This window comes from Eptatretus burgeri, chromosome 7, assembly GCF_056783735.1.
Source record: "Eptatretus burgeri isolate ZD-2024b chromosome 7, Ebu_testis_v1, whole genome shotgun sequence".
In the NCBI taxonomy this organism is placed as follows: Eukaryota; Metazoa; Chordata; class Myxini; order Myxiniformes; family Myxinidae; genus Eptatretus; species Eptatretus burgeri.
Window position 1 is genome coordinate 101473825 of NC_140967.1, and position 22500 is coordinate 101496324.

The 22500-nt window shown below is 48.9% G+C and overlaps 1 protein-coding gene across 3 annotated transcripts in view; it reads left to right on the forward strand.

Annotated features, from left to right (window-relative positions):
• Positions 1-22500, forward strand: part of LOC147023920 (zinc finger protein ZFPM2-like) — a 162754-nt gene that overhangs the window by 65341 nt on the left and 74913 nt on the right. For 2 of the 3 annotated variants that reach the window (XM_085889924.1, XM_085889925.1), the window contains exon 2: positions 18415-18570. The exons of the other annotated variant lie outside the window; for it this stretch is intronic. In XM_085889924.1, coding sequence (XP_085746050.1) covers positions 18415-18570 — 156 coding nt within the window. The remainder of the gene's footprint in view (positions 1-18414; positions 18571-22500) is intronic. 3 annotated transcript variants of the gene reach the window in all.

The window sequence follows — 22500 nt, forward strand, 5'->3', positions numbered from 1 at the left end:
CGTTGATATCGCGATTGAAGGCGCGTGACCCGAGGCCTGTGCTGAGCTGGCCGGCGTTGTAGATCCCGGAGACAGCTGGAGTGGGTTGAGAATCCCTCCGTCGCTGAATCCTTAACAATATATATGTATATATATATATATATATATATATATATGTATATATATATATATATATATATATATATGTATATATATATATATATATATATATATATGTATATATATATATATTTCCAGCAATGTGTGTGTGCCTGTGTGTCTGTGACCGCTGTTTCTCGACAACCGCTGGTCCGATCTAATTTAAACTTGTCAGGTATATTGCTGGGGACCTGAGTATGTGCCTTTTCAAGGTTTGATATTAATCAGACAAGTGCTTCCCAAGTTATGGCCATTTATTTACCAACCAATGACAAGACACGTTGCTGCGTAGGCGTGGCCGATGGGGAAGAGAACCTCAGCCACATTCCCCATTACGGGTTACAACGTACGGACTTCCGGATAGTGATGACTTACTGTATTCTAATAATTTCTCGATTTATTATGCGCATTTATAGATAAACACAATGCCCCAATCCAGTCATCGTTTACGAGAGCGAAGAAACGGACTGTGTGGTTGTTTGAATGTTATTTTTGGGTTTTTTTTGTACGTACTTTTTTTTGGGTTCTTTTCCATTCTCTTTGTGTTTTCCCTTGCAATGACATTGCGAAAATGCAAAATACGTTGGTGCTAATTGAATAATTGGCCATTAAAACTAAATTTGCGAATAATTGTAACTGCGATATGTGAACTTCCGGACAGTGAGGACTTAACTTCGCGTAGGCCGGTGCGCGGCCAGCCAACGATGACGTCACGTGCCGTGCCGGTTACGATGGGGATTGGTGCCTTAGTTCCTATGGCGTAGGAGTGGCAATGGTCAATGACAGCGGATGTCATGGCAAGCAAAGACAGGGAGGTAAACTTGATTTTAATTGTGATTTTAATTAACTCTGTGTGTGAAAGTATCACAGCAGTTGTTACTTCAATGCAAGTGATAATTCGTGGAATGATGTAAACATTCCGTATGGGCACGCACCACTTCCGGATAGTGATGACTTGATGTATTCGAATAATTTCTCGATTTCTTATCTGCATTTATATATAAACACAATGCCCCAATCCAGTCGTCGTTTACGAGAGCGAAGGAACGGCCTGTGTGGTTGTTTCTGGCTCACGGTTTGAAAGTTGTTTTTTTGGGGGGGGGGGAGGGTTGCACGTACGGGCACGCGAGAGTGAAGGAACGGCCTGTGTGGGTGTCGTTTCTTGCTCGCGGTTTGAAAGTTTTTTTTTTGTTTGTTTTTTTTTCACGTACGGGCACGTGAGAGCGAAGGAACGGCCTGTGTGGTTGTTGTTTCTGGCACGCGGTTTGAACGGTTTTTTTTTTGTTGTTGTTTGCACGTACAGCCACTCACCTATGGGTATGCACTAGTATATATAATCACGGGATTGGAATGAACCTTTTGTGCTTTGCTGGCAGAAACCCTTACTCAGATATTTGACTCACGTTTACACAAAGTTGATTCATTGATCAGGTAATGGCGCCCCACAGATGCCGCACTTTCACTTCTTGCCGATGTATCGAACAACTCAATTTCTTCACACAATGTCATAACCTTTCTCTGTCTTTTGACATGATTAATTTTGTCCATCATTTTACGTTTTTTGCACCATTATTAACTGTGGTGTGTCGACTACATCTTGTACATCTAGTATTACACGATCTCCGTATGTCATTTTCTGTTTGATGACTCTTCATTGTGAAATTTATCTTCGTTCCCATATGCTGGCTTGATTATTACAATGAACGGTGTGTGAGAAACAACAAAAGGCTGGTAAAGGGAGGTGATCGTACACTCAGACGCAAACACTGACTCATCTCAGCTCAAAAACCGCAATTGGCCGAAATTAAATACCACGATAACGAAATCAGAACACATTAGGCTGCCCACGATTGGTAGAAACTCGTGATATTGGAACTCGGGGTTTAGCCCCTTACTTGGAGTGGCTTTATGCCTTGTTTGGAGCAATTTCCATTAAAAAAAAACCCACAATATTTGAGGGTTTACTGTACATTTGTTGATATTTCATTTTATATTTTTATTTTGTCTTTTTTGCAATCATTGGGGCTGCATTTGGCTGCTGTTTCAGTTTCATGTATGACATCTTCTGTTCGCACCTGTCTTCGAAAAAAAAATTGCAAGGTGGGTTTAGGTTTCTTTTTCTGATTTGGTGTCTTCATGGTTGCTTACAAATTGGATTTGGTAGTCTGTTGCACTTTTCACATACCCAGCCAATCCTACTGTTGTCACTCTGTGCACTTAGTTGAGCTCCATCAGGCCGCCACCTCCTTCTCATCTCGGCAGGTACATTCTCGGAATGCATTGATTTTTGTTGAACGTTTTGTGGATAGTGAGGAGTTTTCTTGTTTTGATATTTAGCTTAATGATTTGTTTGTAGCCAGTTGATTATTCCACAGATGTATTGAAATACTGATACTGCTAATCGATTTATGGCTTTGATTTTGTTCCTCGAAGAAAAGTGTGTTTTCAGGCTCAGCCTCATTCTATGCAGGTATTCTTTGGTAATCGTCTTGTGGATTTGGTTGTGACTTATTTGGTGGCCCTCTTCTACTCCTAAGTATCTATGAGATGTTTTGTATTCTAGTTCCTTTGTTGTTGTACCTAGGTCTTGGTCTACCTTGCACGAATGTGTGCTTGGCACACTTATCTCGGCCAAATTCCATTTGAATATCGTCGAAGTAACATTTCACTAATTTCAGTTGTTCTGCCAGTTTTTGTCAATCAATCCAAAGAGTTTTAAATAACCCATGTACAGTCGACGTGTCACCTTTACTGTCTCTCTGGTTGTTCTTTTCTTGCATGTCCGGGTGTATCAATGTCAATGTGGTGTTTCAGAGCTCGATTGTTTTCTCTTTCAGTTTGATTATTTGGGGGTTAGTCTTGTACAGTTGCCTGCAATTTGTCATCCATGAACGTGGAACACTATCAAAAACTTTTTTTGTGGCATATCCAGGCTGTGGCCAATTTGGTTATTCTCATTTTACAGTTTTCAAGTATGGCCTTGTTTAGTAGTATGTGGTCTATTGTTCCATAGCATCCTCTTTTACATCCCTTTGGTTCTGCCTCTTGGCCTCCTTGTTGTGTTCGGTAGTGGTACATCATTACCTTTGCCAACGGAGGTGGACGGTGGTTATGTTTTCACCCCTGTCTCTCTGCCTGTCTGTGAGTCGGATATCTCAAAAGGTTATTGATGGATTCGGATGAAATTTGGTGGACAGGTTGGGTATTTGAAAAGACCGAATTGATTAGATTTTCGTGAAGATCCAGATCCAGATCTGGATCTGGATAATATAATTTTTAGAGCGATTCTTCACCGTTGAGAGATTGAGCCAAACAACGAGATATGTATTATATTGTTACGGCTGTGGAAATTAGCAATACACCTCGCCATGGCAGGCGAGGCAGGCGGACATTGGCGGGCTTCGGAAACAATGGGAGATACAATGGAAGGCCGAGCTCGAAGAGCAAAAATGGAGACACGATTTGGCAATAAAAAGAGTGGAGGAACATCTGGAGCGAGAGGTAGGAAGAGGCAAACGGAACAGAAAAAGCCAAGAAGAGAAGGTAAAAAGAGAACGGGAAGATAAGGAACAATTGAAAGAAGAAGCAAGGTTGAGGTATGATGAGATGAGCAGGGAAAGGGATGAAGAGAGTGAGGAAAAATGGAAAAAAGTTTCTGAGTAACTGGAACACCAAACCAAAGAGAGAAAGTTACAAAACGCGCTGAGGATGTTAAGAGAGGAAAGAAAGAGAATGGAGAATGAAACGTTAAGGAACCACACTGTACAGATCGAACAGCTGGAAGCGAAGGCCAGATTAAAGAATGAGATGCAAGAAAGAGTAATGAAGGAAGAACGAATGAGGCAGGAGAAGGAAATCGGCCAATTGAAGGAAATAACGAGATTGCAGAATGAGGAACAAGAAAAACAGTGGAATGAAAAACAAAAAGAAGAACAAATGAGGCAGGAGAAGGAAATCGGCCAATTGAAGGAAATAACGAGATTGCAGAATAAAGAACAAGAAAGACAATTAGAGAACATTGTACTTTACAGTACTTCTACATATCGACGGTCCCCTGTGCCAGTGCGCATGCGCAGCCTGAGCCGGAGCCAGGGATGTTGTGGGCTTTTCAACCTGTTCAATACTTGTTTGATTATTGTCGTTCCACGCTAATAAAGTGGTCGAACAAATTGAACTCTGTTCTTATTTATAATCAAACAACTTTATGCAGTCGAGTGAAGATCGTCGGTGCTGAGGAGGACACGACTGGGTGAAAACGGACCACGAGAACGTCGACAGTGAGTTTGGATTTCTCGGGTACTGTACCCAATCTTCGCCCCCAGGACACTGTACACACGTGTGCATCACCGAAAATAGAACGTTTACTCCAGAATAACTGTTCCTATGGCGCCGGTGGAAGCAGAGTGCCCGATCGAGGGTTGTGACTATATGGCTACACACGCAGAGGCGGCAGTGGTGGCGGCCATGTTGAGTATACACGCCACTGTGCACGTCGCCGCCCCCAGGGCAGCGAGCTCGAATGCCAAGATGGAGAAACTCAAGCGTCCCTCCATAGCACTGGCCGAAACGGGCGAGGCCTGGTCGTACTTCATAACCCACTGGGGCGAATACAAAACAGGTACGAAGCTTGTCGGACCCGACATAGTCGCGCAGCTACTGGAGTGCTGTGAGGAGGAGCTGAGAAAGGACCTCACTCACGCGGCGGGTAGGAGCCTCGTGGGAAGCGATGAAGAAGACGTCCTCGCCGCCATGAAGGCGCTCGCCGTCCGGACGGAGAACACGATGGTAGCTCGAGTGGCCCTGTCTAACATGCGGCAGGGACACGAGGAGCCCGTCCGGTCGTTCCACGCCCGCATCAAGGGGCAGGCGGACACATGCAAGTATGAAATGAAGTGCACCAAGGCGGGGTGCGATCAGGTCAACGACTTCACGGAAGAGATATTGCGCAACGTGGTTGCACGTGGCATCGCGGACCAAGCAAAACAACTTGACCTACTCGGTGAGAAGAACCAGGACATGCCATTAAAGGACATGATAGAGTATATCCAAAGAGTCTGGAAAACACTCGGCATCGCTCCTGCTTGACACTCAGAGCACGGACGCGATCAGTAGTTCGTATCGGCGGGGAAAGCAACAGGACGTCCGCACCAGAGTAGGAGCCAGGCCGGAAAAACGGAAGGCCAAGCCCGAAGGAGTATGCATCTACTGCGGCAAGGTGGGGCACGGCAAAACGCCTCAATGGCGCGCCAGACGTGCCGAGTGCCCCGGATACGGTAAAAAGTGCCGGAAGTGTGACCGTCAGAATCACCTCGACAAGGCGTGCCTGGGCGGCCGATCTAAGGAGACCGACGGGATGTACGACGAACAGACGGCAGCCTTCGTCGAGCTATGCACGGTCACCATGGCCAGCACAGAGGACGAAATGCGCGCGCTTCCCCTCGCTCACCACCTGTACGATGATATGTGCGATAAGTGGATGAAACGCATATCCGACCCGCAGCCATACGTCAACCTCACTCTCACCAACAAGCGCAAGGATTACAAAGCGCTGGGTTTTAACCTCCTGAAACACACCCGCGCGATAACCCTACCCGCTATGGCAGACACGGGGTGCCAGAGCTGCCTGATCGGCATTAAAGTCGTCCAACAAATGGGCCTGAGTACTGAGGACCTCATACCTGTATCCATGACCATGAAGGCCGCAAACAACAAAGGAATTCGTATCCTCGGAGCCGTGGTAGTCAGATTCGCCGGTAACAGTGACGACGCTCGGAGATTGGAGACGCGCCAAATCGCGTACGTGACGGACTCTTCAGACCGCATATTCCTCTCCCGCGCGGCCTGCATGGACCTGGGAATGATCTCGGACAGATTTCCGACACTTGGAGAGGTGAATTTGATAACCTCGGAATTGTGCGACTGCCCGTGACGTGCGGAGCCGCCGACCGCACTCCCCATGCCAGCGACCGAGGCCAACAGAGAGGCACTACAGTCACATTTACTCAGGATGTATGCTCAGAGCACATTCAACACGTGCCCACACCAGCCACTACCGAGAATGACCAGCCCGCCACTACGTCTTATGCTCAGTGAGAACGCGACACCGGTTGCCCATCACACTCCCATCTCCGTGGCCATACATTGGCAAGATGAGGTAAAAGCAGGCCTTGACCAGGACGTTCGGCTCGGCGTGTTGGAGGAAGTACTCGTCGGCACGCCGGTGACATGGTGTCACCGCATGGTAATTTGCGCGAAAAAGAATGGCAAGCCGCGACGCACCGTCGACTTTCAGGCCTTGAACAAGCATGCGTTCCGCGAGACCCACCACACCCAATCCCCATTCCACCAGGCGAGACGCGTACCTAACGGGAAGCGCAAGACAGTATTCGACGTATGGAACAGTTACCATAGCGTCTGCCTACACGAGGACGACCGCCACAAGACAGCCTTCATCACTCCATGGGGGCGCTACCGGTACCTATCTGCCCCACAAGGGTATATGGCATCGGGGGACGGTTACTCACGACGATACGATGAGATCGTCGTGGACATTGGTAACAAGACCAAGTGTGTAGATGACACGCCACTATGGTCAGACACGATTGAGGGGAGCTACTTCCAGGCGGTCCAATGGCTGGATATATGCGGCCGGAATGGAATCATCCTCAACCCAGAGAAGTTTGTCTTCAGCGCACCCACGGTGGACTTCGCGGGCTTCACCATCACCATGACCGACGTGCGACCGTGCAGCCGCTACCTGGAAGCAATCCACGATTTCCCACAACCGCGTAACATCACCGACGTCAGATCGTGGTTCGGGCTTGTCAACCAGGTGGCATACGCCTTTAGTATGGCCGAACGAATGCAGCCATTCCGGAAGCTCCTGAAAAGTGGAGAACGCTTCCAGTGGTCCATGGAGTTAGAGGACATATTCCGCGAGTCGAAAGACGTGATCGTACAAGAAATCGAACACGGTGTCCGCATATTTGACAAAACTAAGCCAACATGCATCACCACGGACTGGTCGAAGGAGGGAATCGGATTCTGGTTGCTTCAAAAGCACTGCCGATGCGTGCCAGTTAGACCATTCTGCTGCACTGATGGATGGAAAATAACCCTGGTCGGCAGCAGATTTACACACGCGGCAGAATCCAGATACGCGCCCATAGAGGGCGAAGCTCTCGCAGTCGTGGACGCCTTGGACAAGGCGCGCTACTTCGTACTGGGCTGCGAGGACCTGATCGTTGCGGTAGACCACAAACCACTGCTGAAACTCCTTTCGGACAGAGCACTTGATGACATACCCAACCCCCGCCTCAGGAACCTCAAGGAGAAGACCCTGCGTTATCGCTTCCGTATCATACATATCCCGGGCATGAAGAACAAGGCGGCAGATGCCATGTCGCGCAGGCTGGTCGGCAGCACGCGACCTCCACTCATGAACCTTCCAGATGACAATGCCACCATAGCGACCCACCTCCAACCAAGCACGCACACCGACGTCCTGTCTCTCCTACGCCAAACTGAGCCGGAGTATGACGACGATGTCGAGGAGGACAACCTGGCATGGTGCGCCGCGGGCCTCGAATCATTGCGATCAGTAATATGGGATCGCGTCAGGGAAGCCACCCACCAGCAGCGATGGCGATATGCACATATTGGAGGGAATGACAATGAACGGCATCCCCGACTCAAAAATCGAGATGCCAGAGACAATTCGCGACTATCACCAGTACCGCGAGAACATTACATCGACAGATGGAGTGATCCTATACAAGGACCGAGTAGTCATACCACCCTCACTCCACGGCGATGTGCTGAGCGCCCTACACGCTGCCCACCAGGGCGTATCAATGATGACCGCCCGCGCAGAATCCTCTGTATTCTGACCAGGCATGTCCGCCGACATCAGCGCCACTCGGAAAAACTGCGAACACTGCCACCGGATGGCACCATCACAGCCTGGAGCGCCACCAACTCCACCTATCCCGGTCGTTTACCCCTTTCAGGCAGTGTGCTCGGACTTCTTTGTACACAGGGGTGCACACTACCTTGTGACGGTGGACAGATACTCGAACTGGCCGATCATCTCAAAGTCGACGGGTGGCGCCGCCGGACTCATAAACCACTTACGTCGCGCCTTCGTGACGTACGGGACACCAGAAGAGCTCGCGTCGGATGGGGGACCGGAGTTCACCTCCACCGAGACCAGGTCATTCCTGCACAGATGGGGCGTACACCACCGCTTGTCATCGGTGACCTTCCCTCACAGCAACTGTCGCGCGGAGATTGGAGTTAAGACAATGAAACGACTTATCACGGACAACACCAGCCCGCAGGGAGAACTTGACACTGACGCTGTGCAGAGAGCGATACTACAATATCGTAACACGCCTGACCCTGACACGAAGATCTCCCCGGCAATGTGTGTCTTCGGCCGCCCGATACGCGATTTCATCCCAATTATCCCCGGGAAGTACAGACCGCACGACACTTGGCATGAGACCCTGAAAGCGAGGGAGGAGGCCCTCCGCAAACGTCATATCCGCACAGCCGACACCTGGGCAGAACACACCAAACGCCTTCCGCCACTTGCTGTAGGGGACCAAGTCCGCGTACAGAACCAGACAGGATTCCACCCAAAAAAATGGGACAAGACAGGCAGTATCGTGGAGGTACGCCAACACGACCAATACGTGATCAAGATCGACGGCTCGGGCAGAGTCACACTTCGGAACAGGAAATTCCTGTGCAAGTTTAGCCCAGTTCGCAATGACCAGCTGCCACCCCGGTCTATCTATGATGATCTAGCAACCCGCATCACTGTACCTGCACCCATTGTAACACCGCAACTGCCTGACCTCGACAGCGAACCCGTGACATCTGCGACGCCAACGGGGCCCACGCCGGCACTGACGTCAGTATGCACACCCCGGCGCAAGACGACACCCATTTCAGACACGCCAGCAGCACCAGGACGAGGCACACCGAGGCGCGCGATCCTTCAGACGCCACCATCGGCCCCTGAAACCCCGAGAGCCCCATCCCCACTGGGGCCCGATGTGACACCACCAGCACCAGCAATAGGTCAACGCCGATCCACCAGAGCGACCAGCGTGCCTGCCTGGCACAAGGACTACTCCATGGAATAGTCACACGATGGGCGATATAAACTTTTGTTCATTCATTAAACTTAATATTTTCTCAGCCTTTATCTATTAACATAATAAAGACTCGGAGGGAGATAGAGAACATTGTACTTTACAGTACTTCTACATATCGACGGTGCCCTGTGCCAGTGCGCATGCGCAGCCTGAGCCGGAGCCAGGGATGTTGTGGGTGTTTCAACCTGTTCAATACTTGTTTGATTATTGTCGTTCCACGCTAATAAAGTGGTCGAACAAATTGAACTCTGTTCTTATTAAACAATGGAATAGAAAACAAAAAGAAGAACGAATGAGACAGGAGAAGGAAATCGGCCAATTGAAGGAAATAACGAGATTGCAGAATGAGGAACAAAAGGGACAGTGGAATCGAAAACAAAAAGAGGATGAATTTCAAACTGAACGACAAAAGGAAAAAAAATAGGTTGGAGTACGAGGAGAAAGTGAAGGAACAAGGAATGAAGCAGGAAGGAGAAATCAGTCAATTGAAGGAGACAACGAGATTGGAGAGGGAAGAACGAGAGGAACAATGGGATAGAAAACAACAAGAACATGAATTTGAAGTTAACCAATTCGAGGAGAAAGCAGAATTGGCGTCCACGGAGATTGAAAAACTCCGGAGGGAGAACGAAGAACTCAGGAAGTTCAGAGAGGAGGAACGACTCAAAAGGAGCCAGGAAATGGAACATCGCAATAAGGTGGGATGTGTGACAGCACCACGAGGAGCAATGTCGGTGGTGCAGGACTTGATCGACATCACTCAACGGATGAAGGAACAGTTGGGACCTACCCTAAGAAAGGAGACACAAACAAGAATGGAAAAGAGGGAAGTAACAGGGACAACAAAGGAAATAGAAGGATTGCCAGAGACACGGGAGACGGGTAGGAAGAGACACGAGGTGACAGAAATAAAGACGACGGCAGAAATAATTAAAGAGACGACGGAAGTAACAGAGACGCGGGAGATGGGAACGGTCGAGGAGAGACTGCACGATAAAGATGGGGTTAAAGGAACAGAACACACTCACTCACTCACTCACTCACTCACTCACTCACTCACTCACTCACACACTCACACACACACACTCACACACTCACACACTCACACACTCACTCACACTCACACACACACGGAGGTAGTGGAGGACCATGGGGGCGAGATGGCAGAACGTCTGGGGACCCGGTGCAAGCAGCTGGATAGCCTCCTTCGGGAATGGTGGGAGACTCCATGCTCCCTTGAAGCGGATCTTGACCAGGTGGGTCCGGTCGAGCTTTGCGAGGTAGAGGGGGCGAGTGCTGTGAAGGGGTGCACGAGGAGCTTGGGGGGTATGGAGACCCCGGAACCCCTTGTGGTGGCGCTAATCCCCAGTGTGATTGTCCCAGTGTGTGTGGTGAAAGGTGTGAGCGCGTCCCCGTGTGTTAGTGGTGTGGTCACGAGTGTGCGGGGGTGTGTGCTTCCCAGCACTCCGGGTTTGAGTGGAAGCCCGTGTATGAGTGAGACGCCGCGTGTGTGAGTGGTATGGTGTGCGTGAGTGAAGCACGGTGTGTGAGAGGGACAGCGTGTGTAAGGTCGCTGTGTGTAAGGGAGATGACGGTGGGCATGAGTGAACATGCAGCCGCGTCTCTCGGTGTGAATGTCATGTCGTGGTGTGTGAGCGTCGTGACACGCAGGTGTGCGTGGGTATAATGGGGACGACAACGGCGACAGAGGGACAAAAGCCGAGTAGCGGCCGTAGTTGTAATGGGGACCGTGCCGGGTTCACCCAGCGGCGAGCGCGAGGTCCGTGCCGTGCAACGCACGAGGCCGCCACGTGCGCGCTTGCGGGAGTGAAGCCCGGTCCGGAAACGCCAGCGGTGGATGTTGCCGATCCCGCGGACGGACAAACGGTAGGCTGGATTACGGATTTGGACCGGACGGGTTCTCCACGCGAGCGTGTGTGTGAATCTCCGACGGGCAGAGCACGTGTTCTTGTGGGGGACCCCTCGAGACGCGAGGCTTGTGTTTTTTTGATGCGCAGGGTGACGTCATGGCTGCACGTGTGGTTGGAATCCGGCAGGAGGGTGAATCCCTGCCGATGGTGCCGTCCGTAGGGATGAGGTACGCGAGCAGCTGCATGACGTCACGGGCAAGGTGCAAAGAGTGCAGGTTGCGAGTTGCCGCGTTGGTGCATGCATTTTTAAAAAAAAAAAGCAAGTCTCGCTTCGGGTGAACAGGATTCCCGGGCAAGGAGTGGAAGACCCCCTGACCTGGGCACAGGATAACACTAGTTAGGGGGAAGGGTTAGTGTTAGTTAGACCAGCTTCATGGGGCAGGGGTAAGTCCTCATGGAGTCCGTGGAATGGATTAGGTAGAGGGTTTGAGTTGAGATTTAGGAGGGAAAATGATTTTGGAGGATTTTGAGGACAGTGACAGACTTTGGATGTGTAGAGGGGACGTAGCTTAAGGCCCGGTCACACCTTGACGTTTTAGCCAACGTATGCCGATTTTTGAATTTTTTTTCTAAAACGCTGGCACACGTTGAATACGTTATGGGTAAGTTTTGATAACATTGAGAGCACGCTGAAAAACACTGCCATACGTCGTTGTACGTTGGCTTTAAATGTTGTACTTTTTGGTTGTCCTCAAATTTTTTCATGCTTGAAATTTCACGACGTATGCCGGCGTATGACTCACACGTTCCGCTACGCTGGCCACAAGTTGTATGCACGGTCTGCGATCGTTGACAGACGTCAACACATGCTACTTGTAAGTTAATCATAAGTTGAGACACGCCGAGGTAATGTTTAGCGTACCCAAAACTTATTTCTAACCTATGATTAACGTGTTGTTGGCACGTTACGCGATCGTTGCCACACGTCGACAGACGTTACTTTTAAGTTACTCATAGGCTGAAAGACGTCGGTATAATGGATCGTCCTTTGTTGTTGAGCGCAAGCGTCTACTTTCAATAGTGGGGTTTGAGCGATTTAGCACGTTCAATAGAAACGATTAAAATTTCCGAGCGCCAGCGTCAAAAAACAAAGGCGAGTGACAGCAATTTAAATTGTTCATTGTAAACAATTAAAATAGCTGAGTGGTACCGTTTAAAAGTTGTTGAGTGTAAACAAAATCCAATTGTTGAGCGCAAGCGTCTACTTTCAATCATGGAGATGCAGCCATTTAAATCGTTGAGTGGCAGCCTATGAACCTACCCGTGGACACGCGGACGCAAGGACGATCCATCATAACCCACACCCTCCCCCTCACACTCACCTACTACTGCCAACATGAACAAACTACTACTAATAATAATACTAATACTAATACTAATACTGTTACTGCTGACATGGACATCGACTCAAAAAGGAACTCGAAAACACTGTTGGGTTCCCCTTTTATGAGCAGCATTTTTATATACCAATTCCCAAAACCGCTGGGAACACGTCTTTATATGGCAGTTGTAACCTAGAAACACATTCATTTTTTTTTTTTTTGTCGACCGGAAGACGTCATTGGAATACGTCTACATACGTCGATGTGTGTTGGGACTACGTAAAGAATTGGTTCAAAGCACGTCAAACATAAGTTAGAAATAAGTTTCGCGTAATAAAGACATTACCGCGACATGTTTCGACTTATGAGTAGCTTATAAGTAGCCTTTGTGGACGTGTGTAAGCGTCCGCATATCGTGTGTAAAACTTATCTCCATCGCATGCGGAACGTGTGTCATACGCCGAGTACGTCGAAAAATTTTGAACATGTTTAAAATTTCTTGACGTACTCTACTTACTACGACGTATGATAGCATACTTTAGCGTTCTACTCACGTATACCAAACTTACTCATACCATATTTGACGTGCCCCCAACGTTTTAGACACATTTTTCTTAGGTCGGCATACGCTGGCAAGATCGCCAAGGTGTGACCGCGATGTTGTCACTTCCATTTCTACGGCAGTTATGATTCGAATCGTTGTGCGTCAGCCTTTTAATAGGCTACGTCATGACATCGTCGGCGATGCATGCAACGCGCTATGCCTAAGTTAGACTATCGTTAGGCATAGGTTGTGTAGGCCAACAACAGGTTCAGCATTCGTTGGTATAAGTTATCTATAACACAACGAAACGTTCTGTGTCCATTACTAATATGTTATGCATACGACCAACTCGTTATGAATACGTCCGAATCTTAAAAAAAAAACATCAAAAGTTCAACGTAAGCCAGCGTTTTACATACATTTTAATACGTTGCCATCGCTGGCTAAAACGTCAAGGTGTGACCGGGCCTTTAGCTACGCAGTGTTAAAAAGGACCGTGCTATAGTGTAAGGGATGACGTGGGAGCACGAGGTAGTTAGGAGAAGTAGTGAGCAGGATGGCAGGATTCAGCGATGTGTGAAGTGGAAACATGTGCTTGATGAGTGAGTGAGGCCAGCGAACCTGTGTGTATGGCGTGAAGGTGGAATGCATGGTGCGATGATTGATTGGGGGGAGGAGTGATTCCCGCCCAAGGAACCCGGGGTCAGTGTAATGTGAGTTAGTGGGTTAGTTAAATTGACAAAATGGATGTCGTTTTGTTGTTGGTGGGAATGTAGGCTCAATACCCATTTGGAGGGGTGCAGGAGCCCTGTTGATGGGCTGGGAGCGTGGCTGCGAACGGTGAGTATCGCTGAGTGTGTACCCCGGGCATCAGGCGAGTCGGCCATAGTAGGCCAAGGGCCCATGGGGGGCCGGGATAGCGTAGTGGGCACGGGTGCGCCCGCATGATGCGGGGGCCGGGGCGCCATTGGCCGCGTGGGTAGTGTCGTGGGCACGAGTGACCCTCGGAAAGGGGCCCGTGGCGCCAGCCTGCCACGTGAGCGTTTCAGGGGAGTTGCCATGGAGGGCACTCCCCGGTGTTTAGGGAGCTGGTCGGCTCGGAGGCAATGTAGTGCCCAGGGGTGCCATCGTCGGAGAATTGGCAGAGGGTAGTTCCTGCCAAGGGAGCCACGCGTCCCAGCCACGAAACCGTGTGAGGGCACGGGCGGAAAATTGGGGGGCATGGCCTGAAATTTGAGAGGACACCAACACATGCGACAGAAATCTGGGTTGTTAGAACCAATAGTTTAAGCATGAGGCGCTTGTTGAAAGCCCCAGGGTAGTTTAGGAGTAATAAATGTTCGGGTAGATTAGGAAGTGTACCCCTCCGCACCATCCATCCTTTCACTCGTTGTGGGCCGCTGGACTCATCTTAGGTTAGATCGCTGAAGTCTGAGGAGGCCATCCTGAGGCTTTATTGGGCCCCGACACAAGATGCTAGCTCTGCCTTATTCCCCTCCAGGAAGGGAACGTAGGGGTTGGGAGTAGGCTTGGAGACAGGATAGATTAGCCGAACAAGGACGATAAAGGGGGTTAGGGGACGAGTTATAGAGGGGGAAGTAAAAATAAAAACAAAAAAAAAGTTGTGGCTAAATTGGGTTTTGACAAATTAAGGGGGTGGGTATGGACAGAGACAGGCAAAGGCGATAGGTTGGGAGGGAGACAGTCAGGTAGGTCCGAGCCCACCTTCCGAGTGGCCAGCACCACCGCACTCCCTCCACCAACCTCCATTTCCAGCAAGGTGCTGACCACTTCATCGGCTGGCTCTTTGCTGCAAGGCCTGTGCCGGTCGGATCGTCTGTTAGCTGTGTTTACTTCAAGGCCTGTGCCGGCCACTCCATTTCATCTGCGGCTGTGTTTGCTACAGCGGCCTTGTCACGCCATGCCTTGCCTGCCTGCCTTTACCTTGGCCCATGCCTGCTGCCCTCGTTCATTTTGCCCCGTTCTGTTTTGCATTCCCCCCCCCTGTTCATTACCTTGTGCGCCAGGATCATCGCGCGAGCTGCAAGGACTGCCCTGTTGGCAGCTGCAACACGGGACTGCACCGGTGGCCCATGCACCGTTTGTCAGTTCCCTGCACTCATTTAGGAAAGGGGAGGCCTTGGACTGCGTTTAAGCAGCCTGGCCCCTGCTTGTGACGGTTGTTTCTTCCCGCAGAGTCCATCGATCCTGGGCCATGGGGTAGTGTAAAATTATAAGGTTAAGTTGTAAGTGTAAATGTGTTTTGCACCCCCGCATGTGAGTCTTAGCGCCGGCAATTTATTGAAGTCGTCTGTATGAGTGGGTTTGTTTAGTTAGTTACTCAGCCCGTAGGTTATTTATTTTGGGGACACGAATACACTGAATGTCGCACTCAGGGATCCGAAGGTAAAACGTACTAGGGGAGAACTTACACATGATTGCACATGAAAATTCGACGACTCGAGACGAGTCTGTAAAAAAAAGGGAGGGGGTAGTGTTACGGCTGTGGAAATTCGCTATACAACATAAAGGGTCCTTAGATCAGTTATGATGCTAAGGTTATGTGCGGATAGTTCCCCACTGTTGTTTAAAGGGAATTCGTGTGATTCATCGGGCTGCGACTCTTTGAGATAGCCGTTTTTCTGTTCTCTCGTTATTTTTGGCAAACGAAGGCCCCGTGAAAGGCTTACATCGGCGCGCGAGTTTTCTCGCCTTTTTTGCGGCGCCGGGGCTGACAGGAGAGGCTGTGAGAGCTCGCTGGCGATTGGTGGATACGGGGTGTGAGGCGGCCGTGAGGAGGAAACGCCCCTTTTCAAGGAGCTTCTCGAAAGGGCTAGAGGAGAGGCGGAGCCAAAAAGGGGGTAGAGCGAAGGGGCAGAGCCCCGCGCTATATAGGGCGGACCGCGCGCAGGCTCGCTCTCTTGGTGGATGTCGTGTTTGAGCTCCCTCTCTCTCCTGCCTGGATCATCGCGTTGGATTCCTCCTCTCTCCTGCCTGGATCATCGCGTTGGATTCCTCCTCTCTCCTGCCTGGATCATCGCTTTGAATTCCTCCTCTCTCCTGCCTGGATCATCGTGTTGGATTCCTCCTCTCTCCTGCCTGGATCATCACGTTGGATTCCTCCTCTCCTGCCTGGATCATCGCGTTGGATTCCTCCTCTCTCCTGCCTGGATCATCGCGTTGGATTCTTCCTCTCTCCTGCCTGGGACGTCCTGTTTGGACTCTTCGGGCTCTGGATCGTCGTGTTTGGACTCGTCGGGCTCTGAATCTTCGAAGGCTCGTCTCTCCCTCTGGGCGCCAAGTCGTGAGGGTTGCGAGCAGTGGTCCCGGGTTGAGGCGTGCACGAGAGGAGAGTGCCGGAGAGGGCTCACCGACCGTCGCCCCTCGAGGGGGAAGGTAACCTGCTACGGTCTCGCGGGACCCGTTCAGTCTCCCGGGTCCCGTGTCATAAAGACCCAAGTGGTCCAGCCTGACCCCCTTGTCTTTGAGGGGGTCTTTTCTTTCCATTTCTTTTGCTTTTGTATGACTGCTGTGGCACCGTGTCCCTCTAAGTTAGACCCTGTGTAAGTGACTGTACATTGCTCGTATTCGGTGGTAACGCTTTTCTTGTATATTGCATGATTCCTTGCTTGTGTTGTGTGTGCAATATGTGCTTTGTAATAAATGTCCTTGTGTGAAATGTATCCTGTTCGTCGTCTCTTTCCCCATTGAAAGTGCCATCTTGAATCGCGGAATAAATTAGTCGTGGGTTTTGAACACCCAGGGTAAAGAAGAGAATCTGATCCGTCGAGGTCGGCGATAACACCGCTCGGTTATCACTGTAGCACGGAACGGACTGCTTAAGCGGTTCGTGTCCTCGGCCGACCTGCAGCGAGGTACGATCGCCCGGTCGACTTCTCGCGCAGGTACTTAGGTAGGTCAAATTTGGCGAGCAACCCTATCCTGCACAGGTGGGCAATTGGCACGATCGTGGTGAGGTTAAACCCCCACCCGTGACTGGCTATTGGCGGTAGTTCCCGGAGGGTCACGACTGAATTGTCCGTCCGGTGGGCGACGCGGTTGCGATTGGAGTTACGCAATCGCTCGCACGCCTGGCGGGCCAGAATTCGTAACAAAATATATATATATATATATATATATATATATATATATATATATATATATATATATATATATATATATTCTTCATATTTCAAAGCGTTGTGGACAATTTATGACAACACGAGGTGGATGAGATGTGTAGGTGACAAGAACAAACCAATTCGATTTTGGCTCAGGTCCAGATGCAGATCTGGCCTGGCTTATCAGTGGAATACAAAACGTAAATTGTTCAGCCTGGTGGAGGTATGTTGAAGACGATATATTAGCACGATATCTCAAAAAGTTGTATACGGATTTGGACAGAACTTGGTGGACAGTTTGGGTGTGTGACAAATTCAAATTGATTCCATTTTGGTGAAATCCAGATGTGGATTTGAGAATTTTTTCATTTTTTAATGTGATTCTTCATAGTTGAGAGAATGGCCCAAAAACGTTATGCAGCACGATATTTCATAAAGTTGTGGACGAGCTCTGACAAAATTAGTTGGGTGAGTTGGGTAGGTGACAAGAACAAGCTGATTCGATTTTGGTTAACATCTGGATGCAGATCTGGCCTATCTGTGGGACACAAAACGTAAACAGTTCAGCCTGGCAGAGGTATGTGCTTCACCGAGTGCCGTTCTACTTTTTGTGATGATTCCCATCAGAAGTTCGTATGTTGTTGGAAGATAGGTTACTGGTCAGTATTTGTGAGATAGTTTGGTTTTTGTTCAGATTTTGGGATGAGGAAGCTGTTACCTTCTGTGAGCCATTCATCCATTACCTTTTCCTCTTGGACAGGTTCGTTGAATGCTCGAGTGTAGCGATTGTGGAGAGCATCTAGTTTTATTTTATTATTTTAGCTAGACTTCTGGAATTCCACCTGGACCAGAGCTTTTAAAGTTTGCCATTTTTGCAAGTTTTTTTTCTCTTTCTTCATCATATATCACTGGGAGCATTTCTTTCAGGTGTTGTTTTATCATTTCCAAGTTGTGGATCCAATCCACCTCCTTGTTGTGGTGTGTCTTTGTGTGTGTTCACAACTGTACATGTAAAAGAGCCTCCGATTCACTGTCAGCATAACTCGAGAGAAACATCTTCAGTCCCTCGTATAAGAGACCATTGATGCGAAGCGACAACTTATCTCCATTGACGTTGTGCGATAAGTTGTTTTTCTTTCAGCTCCCACAATTACATTTCAACTCGTTCGATGCTTTGTGTTTTATTCCCAACAGAGACAGGCAGACGTACAGAAAAACAAACAGATGGTTTCACAGCCCCGTGCGGCCTAAACCTCCTTGATCCTTATCGGGAGGATCGCAGAGAATTCGGGGCAGCACGACCCAGTGTGCTGGCACGCGTGGTGTTGCTCCCATTCGCTTCTTTTCAAGGTTTGAAGAAACGCGGGGCGCGATTGTGATGTGCGTGGCGGAGACCCGAACCCCTTCAAGGAGAGTGCTCACTCTTGCTTTTCTTACAAGTGGGAAGTTGTCTTTTCTGTTTATTGCCATTTGTGATTTGAAACGAACAATTATTGATTTCACATTTTCTCGACCAAATGTGGAGAGGCATTCTAACCACCATGAGAAACGAGGGTGCAGCGATGTTCTGGGTGTGAGCCCTTCTTCAAAGCAAGAATTATTGACATTCTCTGTATTGATTGAAGCTAGGTCTTACTGTCGCGTTTCCTCGTCCTCGGGTGTCTTCCGCTATGCCCGAGGAAACACAATGTTGATCTTTAGTGACTCTCATTCTGATGCCACTTCCTTTCGTCTTCCTGCTTTGTCTGCTACAACTAACAAACATCGCTCCGATGCTTTTCACAGTGACGTCATAATCTCTCTTCACTCTGACCTGCGCAGCCTGTATAGTGTTGCTTCCCCTATAATAATTAATTCCGAGACTACACCTTATAATCATTGGTACAATTGAAACGGTTTAGCAGCAGGATTACAAAATTCCAATAAGACAAATGGGAACTTTTTTCTCAAATTAATCTGCGTTAATTGTTTTATGAGCCACAATCTTAGCAAACAACTCGCATAACAAGACAGTTTTTACTTTGACTTGAGCGTTCTTATTCACAAAGAAGCTTTCACTTTTTCCCTTCAAATGGTGGAACTACAATGTGTTCCTTGACACCCCCCAATTAATCCGACCTCCTTGTGGGGTCAGTTGTGGAAGGTTTCTGGCCCAAGACTTTCAGGAACCTGCTGGCCAGGCTTGAATTTCCACTGGAACTGATTTCAGCAGGGATTTGTCATTTCTTCAGAATGCCGGCAATTACCCGCCTGCTCTTCTTTATAAAGTGGTTTGCAGAATAGTTAGAGCTTCCGCGTTGAGTCTGTGAGGTCAACAATTTGAACCCTGGCTGAATAATACCAAAGACTTGAAAAATGCTGCTTCCTTGCTTGATGCTCAGCACTTAAAAAGGATAGAGCACTGACGAACAACCATCGGTTGACAATCACCACTCAGGCTTTGATTTGCCTCATGGCCTCCGGCCACGTTAAAACTCCTTGAAAGGAAACATTTTATTACAAAGACACCTTATAGTCTTTAAGGTTCACCAACAACCAATGCTGGCAGACGGGACACCAGGCTTAACATCCATAGAAGGAACAACGCACTTTTTGATACAATGTCCTGCCTGGGAAACACCAATCTTAAGGTTTATATTCAGGCCAGGAATCAAAGATAACTCAAAGGTAAGTTCGCTCTACCTCTGCGCCATCCTGTCATGACTCTCAACAAAATATATTTTTTTTAAGTATACCAAATCAGGTTGTGGTGCAAAAAAAATTTGGAATTACCTAAATGCTGTTTTATGATCTCGTTTTTTAGGTCGTTCATAACTGTCTATATGGAAATATATTGATTAATAGCAGCCTCAGCATATTTACCACAACATAAGACCGAAAGCCCGAAACTGCAGCACAAGACGGAGGCTCGACTGAAGTTTCACACAAAAACCCTTTAACCACGGCATGCCCCTCTCACCATGGTATGCCCCTCTCACCATGGTATGCCCCTCTCACCATGGCATGCCCCTCTCACCATGGCATGCCCCTCTCACCATGGCACGCCCCTCTCACCATGGCACGCCCCTCTCACCATGGCACGCCCCTCTCACCATGGCATGCCCCTCTCACCATGGCATGCCCCTCTCACCATGGCATGCCCCTCTCACCATGGCACGCCCCTTTCACCATGGCACACCCCTTTCACCATGGCACGCCCCTTTCACCATGGCACGCCCCTTTCACCATGGCACGCCCCTTTCACCATGGCACGCCCCTTTCACCATGGCACGCCCCTTTCACCATGGCACGCCCCTCTCACCATGGCACGCCCCTCTCACCATGGCACGCCCCTCTCACCATGGCATGCCCCTCTCACCATGGCACGCCCCTCTCACCATGGTATGCCCGTTTCACCATGGCACACCCCTTTCATTTTGGGCACTCCTTTCATCATGTATCATGATGTATTCCATTTGGCTATGGCAGGCACGCACCACTCCCACCATTCTTCAGCACTCCAAGCATCCCGTAGTACCCCGAGAACCCCGAGCAGCCAGAGCATCCTGCTTCACCCCGAGCACCCCGCAGTATCCCGAGCATCCCAAACCATTCCACAGCATCCCGCAGCACCCCGCGCCTCCCCCAGCACCCTGAGCATCTCGTAGCATCCCAAGCACTCGCAGCACTCAAAGTATCCCGCAGCTCTCCCACCATCCTAGACCACTTTCCCCATTGCGACACAACACTCAGTCGAAGTGTTTAGAGGGGAGTGTACACTTTGAGCATGATTAGGCTTTGCTTTTTAATGCCAGATGGTCCATTTTGACCAAAGTTCACTTCTTGCTCGAATGCAATCAGTTGCACATTTAGCCTCCTCACTTTGCCTCACAAATGCTTAAATCTGCACCGTGTTAACTAATCTTATTTTTCTACAGATAAGAATTTGCAAGGACACACAAAGTAGTTTTTGTTTGGGGACCTTGGGCCTTGACATGTCCAGCTTGTGTGACCTGCCCGGCATGCAAACAAGACGGCAACACGCGTGCGCCCCTTGCTCGTGGGTTGTGGGATGCTCAGGAAAGTGACGTGTAAGATTCCTACAAAGTGATAGGAACACGAAGAAGTGTTACAGCTGAAAGGTTGTAATGGCAGGGCCTGTTTAAATCATTAAGGTTTTCTCACAGATAATGTCACCTCAGAAATTGCCTCCTTTGTCATCTGACATCATGTAACTTTGTCTTTTTGGACCACGAGTGCTGCGAGCTGTTGTTCACTGTGTATCCCCTTTCAAAGTATCCCTTTATTTTCTGATCAGATGCCACTATTGTGTTTGGATGAGTTCCTTTGAGGCCACATGGTGAGGGACGGTGCAACCTCTGGTTCATGGGTCATGGGTCAATATGATAGGTGGCGTGAAACCTCGTGCAGGAATTGTATGGTGCACGCGTGAGACTAAATGACATTTCTTGAAATATCGTGGCAGCTCTTTAAGAGGGCACAGTGAATGTACAGGATTATGTGATCCGACTGAATGATTGCAAAAGAAAACTAGAACGGCACTCCGTAGAGCGCATGCCTCCGCCACACTGACCAGTTTACGTTTTGTATCCCACTGATCGGCCGGATCTGGATCCGGAGCTGAACCAAAATCTAAACAGCTTGTTCGTCACCGAACCAACTCCTCCAGCAAGTTTTGTCGTAACTCATCCACAACCTTTTGAAACGTCGTGCTATCTATCGTTTTCAGCCCCATCTCTCAAAAGTGAAGAATCACTTTCAAAAATTATTTTGAAAACCTCTATCCGGATCCGGATTTTCACCAAATTAGTATCAATTCATCGTTGTCGCACATTCGTCCATTCGAATGGATGTCGGATTCTTTTTTTTGCGATTCGAATCGAACATTCGAATGCTTTTTGTGATGCTGTGCAATACTGTCTGATGCCGACATTCGCGGTTCCACTATTCGTGGACCCCACGTATTCGTGGTTCATAAAATGTGACCTGCTTCTCCATTTGCGGGCGGGTGGTTCGCTTATTCGCGGGTTTTTTTTCCACGTTTTCGTGGTTATTCGCAGTTGTATTCAAGTTGTTTTTTTTTCACTTTTTTCACGTTTCCTTGGGTGTATTTGCAGAGTTTTTTTGTTGGTGTATTTGCGGGGTTTTTTTTGGGTGTATTCATGGTTTTTCACGGGATTTTTTTTAATTTTTCCCTTATTAATCATGAACCGCCAGGAGCCCATCCCCCTTTTTCCCATTGAAACAATGCCCCGACATTCGCGGAATTTTTCAGTAACG